This window comes from Protobothrops mucrosquamatus, unplaced genomic scaffold, assembly GCF_001527695.2.
Source record: "Protobothrops mucrosquamatus isolate PMUCROS unplaced genomic scaffold, P.Mucros_1.0 scaffold186, whole genome shotgun sequence".
Taxonomy (NCBI): domain Eukaryota; kingdom Metazoa; phylum Chordata; class Lepidosauria; order Squamata; family Viperidae; genus Protobothrops; species Protobothrops mucrosquamatus.
Window position 1 is genome coordinate 456,994 of NW_015386544.1, and position 13,106 is coordinate 470,099.

General features: G+C 39.5%; 1 protein-coding gene across 1 annotated transcript in view; it reads right to left on the reverse strand.

The window, feature by feature from the left end:
* The window catches only part of ARHGEF12 (Rho guanine nucleotide exchange factor 12), a 54,338-nt gene that overhangs the window by 5,130 nt on the left and 36,102 nt on the right, over positions 1-13,106 (reverse strand). Inside the window, exons 17-34 of the mRNA XM_015813737.1 lie at positions 12,944-13,049; positions 12,303-12,440; positions 11,691-11,723; positions 10,967-11,081; positions 9,966-10,068; positions 9,603-9,812; positions 9,202-9,334; positions 8,902-8,937; positions 8,295-8,449; positions 7,735-7,881; positions 6,210-6,295; positions 5,385-5,510; positions 4,717-4,831; positions 4,130-4,230; positions 3,849-3,926; positions 3,192-3,267; positions 2,714-2,881; positions 809-896 (exon numbers count right to left, since the gene is read on the reverse strand). Coding sequence (XP_015669223.1) covers positions 809-896; positions 2,714-2,881; positions 3,192-3,267; positions 3,849-3,926; positions 4,130-4,230; positions 4,717-4,831; positions 5,385-5,510; positions 6,210-6,295; positions 7,735-7,881; positions 8,295-8,449; positions 8,902-8,937; positions 9,202-9,334; positions 9,603-9,812; positions 9,966-10,068; positions 10,967-11,081; positions 11,691-11,723; positions 12,303-12,440; positions 12,944-13,049 — 2,014 coding nt within the window. The remainder of the gene's footprint in view (positions 1-808; positions 897-2,713; positions 2,882-3,191; positions 3,268-3,848; positions 3,927-4,129; positions 4,231-4,716; positions 4,832-5,384; positions 5,511-6,209; positions 6,296-7,734; positions 7,882-8,294; positions 8,450-8,901; positions 8,938-9,201; positions 9,335-9,602; positions 9,813-9,965; positions 10,069-10,966; positions 11,082-11,690; positions 11,724-12,302; positions 12,441-12,943; positions 13,050-13,106) is intronic.

A 13,106-nucleotide genomic window follows, 5' to 3' on the forward strand; every position in this document is an offset into this window, starting at 1 on the left:
AATTAGTCCAAAATACATCTTATTCTCTGTCTCCTGGCCACAGGCCACTTTAGTCTCCTTCCTCACTGGACTAAAAGTCTACTCTATCTGTTATAATAACTTTATGGACAGGATGTTCATAAGCAATTCATATCCTTATCTCTTCCCGTAAACTATATACAAATACAGATATTCCAAACCAAAGTAGAAAACTGGTGAATTGGACACTATTCCTGTCAGTGTTCCCTTTAAGATATTGTGTCTTTTTCTACATATGTGTGATCTTTGTGCAATGAGTGCCTACACTGCTTTGAAGTTTCTGCTTGAAACTGAATAGTGCCATAGCCCTAATTTTCATAATTGGGTGCTCTTCTTTCAACTAATTGAAACTAAATTTTTTAGCAGAGCAGGGCAAGTATATCCTTTCTGTCCTGCTTCTCACACTACAGCAGAAACATAAACTGTCCAACATTTTGCCTAATTGATGACAGATGGCCCTATGTATCTTACTGAAGACAACAAATATTTCCTATGACATGTTTTGAGAAGCCCTGCTGTTGATATTTAATATGTTATTAATTTAGGTTGACTTTAAATGAGGAATACTACAATTTTGTTTCTTGGTTAAGTCTCCTCTAATCTACGTTCCATTTTTATCAGCAGGAGAGAAAGATGACTTTACATGCCATAATGGGAGGAAGAATCCTCAAAGAGTTCTATAAGAAACCCTACAACTTGTAGAGGAAGCTCCTTCAAAGATTTGGAACACAAGATTTATTTCCCTCCTTAACAAGTGATAAATAGTCTGCATTTGCCCAAGTCAACTTACACTGTCTTTTCAGAAACTGTCTGTGCCACCAGTTCATAAATCTGGGCTCCATTTTCCGACATGGAAATAACAAAGAATGCTTTATTATCTGGAGAAACAAAGAACAAGTTAAAGCTGACAGAACCTCTATCTTATTTTGATTTAGTAGAATTCAGCTTTGTATATCAGATATGGTTGAGAAGAAGACAGTAATTGTTGCAGTAACTACATGAGTTTAAAATGGACTTCAGCTGCACAGGTTGAACTGACAGAACACAATTTCTCTTTTCCCCAATCAACTTTCCAACAGTTGGCGTGTTTTGTAAAGTGCTCTGCTAGTTCTCATCCATTGGGCAAAATATGCACCTAAGGAAATGATAAGAAATGTCATGCAACTTCACTCAAGAATGTAGTATACAGAGTTATAAGAAATGATTCCACACAGAAAAGCAGCCATGCCCTATTCAGCTAATTAACTGAGGTTTAATAATCCTAGTTTCTTAAATTCTGTTTTCCTAAATTGGGAAGAAATCATTTACTTCAGAAGTCAGTATGCTTCTTTGCTCAAGTGTGACTCTTAGTGTTGTATTTCCTACATTTATCCTTTGTGGGAGTAAATGCACAGGTGTCATGACTGATATGGGCAATTTTGCATTAAGGAGCATCGAACAGGTGAATAGGAAGGGGGCATACAGTTCACTTCTGTTTGTATAAAGTTCTATGAAAAAGTTAGTCCTTCCATTTTTGTCACTAATCAATATCAGAGTTTCTTATGGATGTTACTAATATAAATTAAGTGCTTCAAATATCTAAGACTGATTATGTTTTAATCCTCTACAAAGCAAATAGCTGAAATTAGCCATTGTTTTATCTTAGCCTAAGGAAAGCAGCAATTCTCACACTTTACCTCTCGCAGGTCAGAGGTTTAATTACAGCATCTATTATGCTATTTGCTGGAAAATCAATTATACAAATTCTGTATGGGACGCAATTAGGCTCTTTCCCCAAACTGGGTCCTTACAAAGAAGCACAATTAGGAATATATACTTAAATGAAGGTTAGAGACGAAAAACCAGCTTTTAAGGGTAGTCAATTCTGACAAGTACTTTTATTTAACTGGATTCAAATTGGGCTGCTTCTATTAAGTATAAATCTACTGGGTAGCAGAATGCCACAAGAATATTACCCTCTTATGACTTTCTCCCAGAAAAATCTGAAGTGGCTATAAAGCAGCAGACTGATAACCAACAAGGTGGTAACCAAACTACATGGATTTTACTGTAGCCCTGTCACCCTGTCTGTATGGGTTGAACCATTATCTTGCTGCATTACCTATTTGTGTTTGAACTTCAGTTAACAGACAATTGGGGGGTCCTTTGGTTTCTTTATTCAAACTAGGTAACATCATCAGTGCTCTGATGATGTTATCTAGTTTGGGCAATGAAATGTCTGCAAGAAAACAATCCAACTCAGAGAATATCAAGGGCCCTCATTTCAACCCTGAGCTGCAAATATTCTCCTTTATTGGTAACAGACACTTGGCCTGATATGCTCCTTTGAATGATGGCTAGACATCCATGGTATGGAAACGGTAATTCATTAAATTACCTCCGCCAACTGATATGAGGCGTTACTGGAGAATACACTTCTCTGGATCGAGCAGACATAATGACATCCATATAGCCAGAAAAGTTCCAGTTTTGACTGAGCTGCTCAAAGAGCATTCTGTCAGAAAACTGAGGGTCAGCTAGATGCTTTCTGGCAAATTTGAGAGGAGCATCAAGGTTCTTCTTAATGAGCAATGATTTTCAACTTGCTATTCTTTCCTGAATCCCATCCTTCTACCCAAGGACAATGATTGGATTAGACAACACCATTTTTTTCAAAACAATGTTAGAGCCACTTAACATTCTCACTCCTACTAACCTGTGGCCACTTGGCGAACCAAGACAGTGTTCAATTTAATAACGGGGCTAAATGTGTGCTTGCTATCGGCAGTATTGGCCAGGATCTTGCTGTGACATCTCAACACTAATCTGTCATCTTGTTTCTGCAACAATAGCAGAATATCTTCCAAGAGCAACGTATAGAGATCTGCAGTGGTAGGAGAAAAACAGAAATGGGCTATTATTTCTACCTTGCAGATACTGAAGGCTGCATCCCAAGCAGAAGCAATAATAAGGCATAAAATTTCTCAGCCAGGCATAAAAAGCATTTGGGCCCATCCCTATTTCTGAGAACCAGCTCGAAAACCACTGCTGTGCCCTCGCACATCCTTTATTATCTTCCAACCCGTTTCAAAATACTTATTGCTTAATTAGCTCTAAGGAAATTACATAATATCCTCAAATAATTTCCCCTGATATCCTACAAGTCTCAGTGAAAACAACAGGTAACAACATACCAATAGTTTTGTCACGATTCACCTTCCAAGTCAGAGGCCCTTCATGAATCATTTTCTTCTTGGTTAGATCTAAATTCTACCAAAAAAGAACAAAAAAAATTATCCATTTTGATTGGCAGATCCTTGGCGTTTTATTATTTTTATTGTATTTTACTTCCTGCTAGGTGTTTTGGTGTTGAAACTGCTTGTAAAATTCAAAATATTTATCAGAAGGACCATCACTGCAAATTTGAGGAACCAATATCAGAGATCTTTTAATACATATTCATCATCTTATTTGTTCACCAGAAAAAGGCAGAGAATTATTTTGATTATCTCACCACATAGGTAGGTCATTTTGCACCAAAGAATTCTAATCTGAGAAGAAGGACAAGAAGGGACCTCATATTTCCCTTTCAAGCCTCCCTTTCTAGGCAATAATTCTCATTTTATATAGCCTGATCCAGCCTGCTGATAAATCCAGGTCCATCCGTGTTCTGAGAAGAAATGGCCCCAAATGTGGTGAGATATGTAAAATTTTCCATTCTTTTTGCTTTGTGGTATCTTAAAGTCCAAATACCGGATGCAATAAAATTGGAAACAGAAGCACAAAGAACAGCAAAGTACATTTATGAATGCTTAACAGATTTCAGGATCCCTCTTGTTTCTTTCACTCACCCTGAATTCATCCAGCAAAGGGCCCTCCACCTGCTTCAGGTAGGACAAATCAAGCCGCCGCTGGTAGTCCTCTAAATGCTGTTGAGAAAAGAGAAACTCAAGTCAGTTATTCTGGCCAAGGACAATTGGCTGAAGGCAGGCAATAATTGGTCGATTTGGGATCCCTTTTAAAACAAAGGATAGACAAAGGATAGCCTTCTCATTTATAAACCCATAAGCCTACCTCACAGCCAATAGTCCCTTCAGCTTTTGTAAATCAAGTTATATCTCCCTCTTCTTACCTGCTTGTTCTCGGCTTCTTTGACAGCTTGGTTCACAAAATTGAGAATCTGCCGACAATGATCTGCTGCTTTCTTCACTTTTTCCTTCTCTAAAGGTTGCTCTAAAAATGAAATGGGTGAAATGTGAAACAATAAGAATGAAACACACTCACTCATTCTCAAGACAAAAAGCATTCCTTTGTCTGCTAAGACAAAATAGTTGAGACAAAATGTGAATGCCCCACATTTTCCAGCTTCTTTTAAGCAGCAAATTATAAAGATGAACTTTGTATCAAGGCTTTATGAAATTCATGCATTAATATTATAGGTAAGAAGAATGCAAAAAGGGAGGAATGGCAATAGCAAAAAGGAATACCCAGAATATTTTATTTCATTATTAATGATCTAATTTTTTAAATCACGTCTCATCACCTCGCTCCTTCATCTGGAGGAAGATAAGGGAATTTCAGAAAGATGAAGCGGTACTGAAATGGTGGCAAATTATTTTTCAACAGAATTTGTTAATTTGGGTTTCAATTTGAATCCAAATAGTTCTCTGTAATTGCCACATCACAATCCAACCACAAACAAAATGGGTTACATGGTACCTGAGTATTTTGCAATATTATCCAACAAGAGGGGATACTTGGTGAGCCGTTGCATCTCAGTGGGAATAATATCTTTTAGCTGTAATCGGCGACACAGTGGATTGCTCTCAGCTTCCTAAATGGAAAAGGGGCAAGTGCATGTGTAATTTTTATTAAGACCATAATTACCTGAATTGATACTGCCCTATAAACGTTTTAGTGGTTCACGTTTCAGGCTAGAAAATACAAGTTAAGGAACACCAAGATTAAGCAGAAATGCAAACAATCCTATTTTAGTAGGCAATTAGAGGAAAGGTCCAGCGTGAAACCGGGAACAGCTTCCACTACTCATTATTTCAGACTTAATATGATCATCAATCAATCTCAGTCACAGGCTTAAAGGAGAAGGTAACTTAGTTTTTTTGTGCCATGTAAAGAATACATAATATTTTAGAATCCCAACCACCGAGCTGAGAAAATTAGCAAAGATCTTCCATAAATCAAGTGAGATACTTGGCATTTATTCTTTTTTCTCCTTCAGTTTTTTAAAAACTTAAGACGCAGCCTCAGAAAGCTTTTTTTTTTTTTAAGAGCTCAATTTTGTAAATGAATGAATGCTTTGTCCTCACCTCCAATCTCCGGGAGCCCTAAAGCAAGGATCCGCTAGATGCCAAACCCCCCATATTTACCTGGACGAAAGTCTGGAAGCGTGAGTCCTTCTTTTGCCGTGATTTGATCACCTCAAGAGCAAAGGGTTGGTTGCTACAAAAGGTAGCCGTGGCTTGCTTCAATTTCTCTTCGCCTGCTCCACTGAACTGGGATGAGAAGCCACAGGTACAAGATGTAAAATAAAATGTAAACCATGAACAGTGATTTACAGGTATAATGCTAGCATGAACAATTATTTACACAGCAGATGGATGCTTGGGGACAAAACATGTTTCTATGTTACCCAGTTCATGGGAAGACCCACTTGCCCCTTTCTTTCTATCCTTGTACACAAACTTTGGAAAATAGGGGTTCCTATTACTAATGAGCTTTCATGTACAGCTCCCAAGATTAAATGATAATTATCATAAAACATATTGCTACTAAATACCAGCATGCCTCATTTTTAGTGAATCCCGATTAACCCTTTAATGCCTTGATGAATGCATTAATACTTGCTGCACTTTTGTATTTTAAAAGGTTTTACTTGAATCCAGAACCTAAAGTGAGAACTTACTAGTCTGAAACTCTTTAAGCTAAATCACCTTATTCACATATTAATTATATAAGAAAGTCACCTTTCTTATATAATTCATGCATGCTCCATGCTGCCTAACCTTCCTATCTTAATACTGCCCCTTTTATTTATTTCTCCCAGAATGGAAGAGTTTCAGATAATAGGTTTCTAGACAAAATAAATGCCAAGGATTTGTAGCTCAACTGATATATTATTTCTCAAACATTTCAATTCTCAGGAAAAAACTTGTGTGGTTTTTCATATGCACACACACAAACATTTAATTTACCCAAGTTAACAAATCTTCTCCAATTTGATCAGTTACAGATGTCTCGTTTCTTTTCCTCACTGCTTTCATCTGCTCATTCAGTCCAGCTAAGTAGCAAAGAAAAAGAAATAAGGAGAGATATTTTGAAAAACCAAAGTAATTGCCTGAAACCAGTGATACTTAACTACTGGTTGGTTCAAGATCAGCTTCTGAGTGTTTATAACAACCAGCCACATAAAATATGCTTTTCTCCCCCTTCCTTGCATTTTTCTGCAAATGCAGGATCCGCTTTGTTTTCAGATCCACCTCTTGGTCAACCTATTGGTCGTGACAGCAATTGACTGATCCGTTTAATAGCCAAACCTGACATTGTGGGCTGAGAGAGTGACTGGCCCAAAGTCACCTAGCTGGCTTTCACGCCTAAGGCAGGATAAAACTCAGTCTCCTGATTTCTAGTCTGGCATTTCAACCACTAGACCAGTGGTGGCGAACCCATGGCACGCGTGCCAGAAGCGGCACTCGGAGTCCTGTCTGTGGGCACGTGTGCCGTTGCCCCAGCAGAGTTCCCCAGAGTAGCGAGCACATGGCGTTTGGAAATGACAGGGCAGGAAGTGAGCGAATAAGCGGCATTGGCCCCCCAGAGATGGCAAGGGACTGGCACCGGCCACGCTCACCCAGTCTGCCATGACCACTGCAGTTACGCCCACCCAGTAGGCCATACACCCCACCCACCCCGGGGGCACCACAATGCTGATGCAGCCCTGGCACTTTGTGACAAACAAGTGGGTTTTGGGTTGCAGTTTGGGCACTCGGTCTCTAAAAGGTTCGCCATCACTGCACTAGACCAAGCTAGTTCTCTGTAGTAATACAATACAATACAAATACATATTAAATTGTTTCGCTGTTCAGTGTGGTAGCAGGGAAGCAGTCTTCTCCCAGGTTATTTTCTTGAAAAATATTTTTGAGGAACCAAAAATAATCAACCCCATAAAATCCCCCTCCTCTTTGTCATCATTTTCCACCTCTATTTAACATACACCCTTTTCGTTCAATAGATGGGATTGACTCACAGAGTGAATTAATTTAAAGTCTGAGACAGGATAAGAAGCTCTTAGTAAGCACATATTTAAGCATCATTTTACTCTAGTAGCTTAACAACACCCTTTCTCACACATACAAACAGCTATACGGCACAATCTGAGGTCCTAAAACAGGGCTCCCCAACCCATGGTCCGTGGACCAGTACCGGGCCGCACCATGCCAGCAACCGATCCGCACAAACAAGCAAAGCCCCATCCACGGGATGAGGGCAGCACACAAAACCACGCCCCCTCTGGTCCGCGGAAAAATCTCTTTCCACGGAACCGGTCCCTGGTGCCCAAAAGGTTGGGGACCTCTGCCCTAAAACACCAGGCAGCCCTTCAAGCCTCAGTGCAGCCTTCAGAAGGAGAAAAAAACCCAGCAACCCAGGACTGTTTTCTCAGTTACTTTCACATAAGACTGAGTAAGTGCTTTATTAATCCAGCAGTCAGATAGTCTCACTCACTATGAAGCTGGAGGATATCCTCCAGGTTCGAAAATATTTTCCGCAGGTCAGGAGCTGTCAGAATCCCTTCACGGGACACACGCTGATAGAACAAATGATCCAGGACTTTCAGCTTACGGACATGAGCACGTTCAGTGTAGAATAATTCTGGAAAGAAGGACAACGAACAGAGTCACTGTGATGGTCTTCATAAGGGAGAGAAGGGATTATATGAAGAATGTGCAGATAAAAAACACCTTCAGAATAATATTAGGAGGTGTTCCCTGAAGGTAAGAATTGATAAACAGCAGAAGAAATAAACCTCTCTAGATAAAGAAGAATCTAGATTGCATATGCCAGCTGTCCTGAACTGCCCCAAATATACCACAATTGGCCGTGCCTTCAGAGCTATGGCAATTTAACCTCCCTCTCATCTTCCCCGGAATCTTCCTCTGGACAGTGTGACTGAAAGCCAACGCTGCAGTTTTGAGGGTGGACATAGCACCTTGGTTACAGAAAACAATGAAACAACCAAGGCTGGAATTCCTCGGGTTCTCTCCCACGTCTTCTCCATAACTCACCATTAATCACTTCCTGGCGTTTAATTTCAGATGGCTTCAGGCCCAGCAACACTTCCCGGCTCACCAGCTGCTGCCAGTTGGGCTGGTCTGTCTCCATGTCAAAATCAAAAAGTTCGTCTTCACTCTGGATGTCCCCAGCACTCACACTGTCCACCCTAGGAAGAGGGAAAGGAAAGGCCTCTTTAACTTTAGCAAGGCACTCTGCCGGAAGAGTAAGAAAAACAAACTAAGGATAACACAGCCTGGGTCCTTGGAGACTAAAACTTGCCTTAGGGTTAGAAATGAGATCTAACCAAGCTTTGTATTGTATCCTCAGTTACTTCCTTTTCTCTATTTTAGGTGGAGAGAGACCCAAGGCTGCAGCTCAGCCAAAAGGGGAAAGGTACATTACCCAAGGACAATATAACAATTAATTAAATTTTAATGAGGATCTATTTGCCCTACACCGTATCTAGGTTTCACAGAAAAACTTTATATGGATGTATTTGGATTTCTAGTTGTCTCTATCCAAGATCAATAAAGATGCTTTTTCTTTCTTCTGCTATAGTCAGATAATGTAAGAAACTATTGCCAAATCTATTTTGCACACATGTAGACTTGTACTCACTTGCGGAAAGGTTTTGGAGTCCCTGATTCTCCTAACCTGGAAAGAAAACCAAACTTTTATGAAAACATTACTTGATAAAGTGATTTTTTTTTTAATTGATCACTTTAGAAAGAGAGTTCAATAGTAGCTCAAGATGAACTTTGTACCATTGAGGAGCGCAGTTATAAAAGACTAAAAACAGTGGTCGACAATCAAAACATCTAGGCTATCATCTCTGTTGTCCTAAAAAGACATGCCGTACTTAATTCTCATATCGCTAAATTACAAAAGTTATTGCTTAAGTCTGAGGCTAAGACTTGCCTATCAACTTCTCCTTCTTCTTCTTGCAAATGGTCCAGGGGAGGAGATGGAAAATCAAATATGACGCTAGGTGTACAAGGGGTACCGTCCACAGAATCACCAGAATTAACTGTTTCTCCAACTTGTTTTGGCCCTAAATATAAGCACAGAACAAATCAATAAGGCAGAGGGCAGGCAGAGCGGTATTAAACATCTAAAACTACCCATTTTCTAAAGTGTTTTCCACCATTTCTCCACCTACTTTGCCTAGGATCACCCCATCTCTCGAATGAGATAAGTGGCCTTTCAACAATCAGAAATCTATACAATGACAGTGACCTGTATGACAATGGAATATTTTTCTCTTGCAATTGGAAAATGGACAGAGGCTGTGACAGTTTTTGACAATGATGTCAATTCACCTGTTTCGCCATCTTTGCTCCCTTCCTGAGATGGAAACGTTCCAGAAGCTGCTGGAGATACAAAGTTAGCAGGCTGGAAGGCTGCATCCATGCCATCACTGATCCCGCTTTGGCGCATCTTGACCAAATCTGGTGGTTCCGGACTGACCGAAGATGATGAGGATAAGTGCTTTGGATGGCGCTGTTTTTGTATCTCCATGGCTCTGCCTACTGGATGAATAAGGAGTAATCAGCAATGCAGAAAATTTACTCTCCCCTGAAACCTGAAAAATACATCCACCGTAGCCTAGCAACATTTAGCTTCAGGGCACTATGATCAAACTCACTAGAAAAACAAAACACGTATATCTTCAGTTGACATACTTGCATAGCTGTCATGGCGGCTCGGCCTCCTTGGCGGTCCCAGGATATTTGAGAAGACCCTCCTCTTCTTTTCATCCCCTTCCTTATCTTTCTTCATACTTTGCTACAGTTGAAAAGGAACCAAAGAAATAATTGTCAAAAGGGTCTTCTCAGGCAACCATTTAAAACATGAGTGTCCAACCTTTTGCCTTGCCTGGGCCACGGAATTGTCTTGTGCCATATAGAAAAAAATATATAATTAATGCATACAATTATCACTAAAACTCACATAATTATGTTAAAGGTTTACAACCTTGTGGGGCTGCATTATTAGCTGCCCTAGGCTGCATGCGGCTTGTGGGCCATGGGCTGAACCTGCCTGATTTAAAAGGAAAGTTTTAGTTACTCTGCAATTCAGAACTAACACGTGATCTTGCACCACTCTTTTGCTCCCTCAAGATGGAAACAAATTGTTGTGTGAAGGCCAACAAGAGACCAACACAAGTAGATGCATGGTATCCTGGAACATTCAGTGTCCAAACGGGAAACTCCAGACCGATTCACTGAAATTCCCTTAGCAGGCCCTAAGCTGCTTTACAATGTTGTACTGATGCCCTTAATTAAGTTTCAAAACTGACACTTTTCACTCTTTTGCAACAGCTTCCAAGGAATTCAGTTTCTGATACAAGTCTTAATATATTTTCAGTCCATGCAATAAAGATGTACGTAAGGCTTAATTCTGATTCTCCTCCAGTGTGGCTAATTAAAGTGACTGTACATAGGATATACTCTCGTTTGTCCCCAACATCAGATTCAGAGACTCTATTTTCTACTAGATACATTTTTTCTTCTATTGAAGGAAAAAGCTTTTGCAATAGGCTCAAAGTGGCAGAGACACATGGTACTACTTAACATCACAGTTGTGCTTTGTTAACATCGTGTTATTAAAATTGTTACTTATCAATTTGCCAAACAGTCACCTGGACAGTAATTCTGATTTTTTTAAAAAATATCAACTTTACCTTTATCTTTGGCAGGAATCCAATCCGTCCCCGTTTTTGGTCTAGGTTCCGGGGTTCTTTGACTCGTACACCAAGGTGCTTCATGTAGGTGAGAATAACATACTGTATAGCTGAACTGTAGATGAGACCAAACAGAAGAACAGGAAAACAACATCAAGTAACTTCAATGAAGGGATGGCAAATGAGTTTCTCTCTTTTCCAATATATTTTTCTGACACTGACAATAATTTATATTGTTATGACCCATAGGAGGATGTGAAGAGCTACCTACAGATGATTATGTCTCTAACATTTCTATTATTTTATTAATGAAATAATCAACACCATTATTATAATCCTAAAATTGTTGATTTAAGTGGGAATGAGTAATAATAATAATAATTGAAAGAAAAATTATGCAACCCAAAAAGTATTGAACTGCAACTTCATTATAATACTCATAAACCCAAACTACAGGAAGTCATGTAGTTTTAAATTCAGTCACTGCCATTTCTCTTAAAGTAGGATGTGGAATAGAATGGCTGTGAAAGATCCCTTGCCTGTTATTAGATAGAGCCAGGTCCAGTCAGATTATATTGTATATTGGTGTAAAGGAGTGTGAGAGAGAAGAATATGCAGAAGATAATTGTAATTTGCCTAAGCAGCCAATAGAGGACTCCACCAGTTCAGCACATATAAACCAGAAGGGAAAGACTTAGCGTGATTGTAACCAAGGTTTAATTACCTCTTATCTTCTTCTAGAGGCTGAGATGACATCCTGCAGAGGAAAGAGGCAAAAATTAATGAAAATGGCAGTTTCATTGTTCAATATTCACCCTCATTTAGACTGACAAAGGCTGGATTGTCCTTCAAGCCAACCTGTTATACTACCATAGTAATAGGGCCAGAGGGTTAAATGTTAAAAGGAAGAAGTAGCAGATGTAGAGTACACTAAAATTCCACATTCTGTTGTTGAAAGTTGTCAGCAAGAAGTCTCAGATCATGACAAAAAAGGAACCAAAATTGGATAATCTAACGCATATCTTATACTTGAATGTAACTACCATAGCTAGTTGTAATTAACAGGCATACCACTAATCTTATGGTTGTCAAGCCTTGTTTTTCTCTGCAAAACATAGGCTTTGCTTTGTGACAATTCATTAGCAGAAATAATTAACTATTGCTGGGCTCCAGCTCCATTTTTAAGAGCTGGACTAACAGCTCTTAACAGAACACAACACTCTGATCTACCTATCAAATTCATCTCTGGGGAAAGATGCTGTAATTTCCTTCCTCACCAAGCTCCCTCCTCCGTAGAGGACAGCTAAAAGGTTGTGTCTGCGTCAGGCATACGTACAGCACATCTTCAATTTTGGTCAGGATTTGCTCTGCACACGCTCTCTCCTTCTCTAAGGTCATCCGGTCCCGAACACGTTCTGCATCCAGCCTGGTCAATTCTCCCTCTGCCAGGGTGAGACCCATGCTGCGTTTCTGTCTGAAGGAACAGAATGAAGAGCGAGAAACTGTTGTGGGCACAAGAAGGGAAGCACTGGATGCCCACCTTCAGGAGTGTAAGGAAGTGGGCCATCGATGCAGCAGGCTATTCTTAAATACGCCTTTGGTATCTCAGTGAAACCAATCAGTTAAAAAGAATACATTATATATTATCTTATGTGAAAAGATGACACGACAGTCCTCACTTAACAACTATTTGTTCAGGGACTGTTTGAAGTTATGGCAGTATTGGGAAAAATGGTAGTTACAACCAGTCCTCAAAGTAACAGCCACTGCACCACCCTTATGGTCACATAATCAGAATCTGGGCTCTTGGCAGCCTGACCGCATTTAAGACTGCAGGATATACTGGCTTAGATTAATTTCCAAAAATCCTCAAAATGAAGACGGATACTTTGCAGAAAGTATTCCCTAAAACACTACAAATAAGCAATAACTGAACTTCAAAGTGTACATAAAATTTAACCAATAAACAATATGTACCTAAAATCTTCAAGGTGCTTTTGTACTTCGAGAGACACTTTTTCTTGCATAGCTTGAATACAATGGCGGTGCAATTCTTCAGGAATTAATTCCAGCCTTCTCTTTTCTGCAGATAAGGAGGAAAATCCATTTTATTTAGAACAAAGTAGTTAGCTGACTTTTT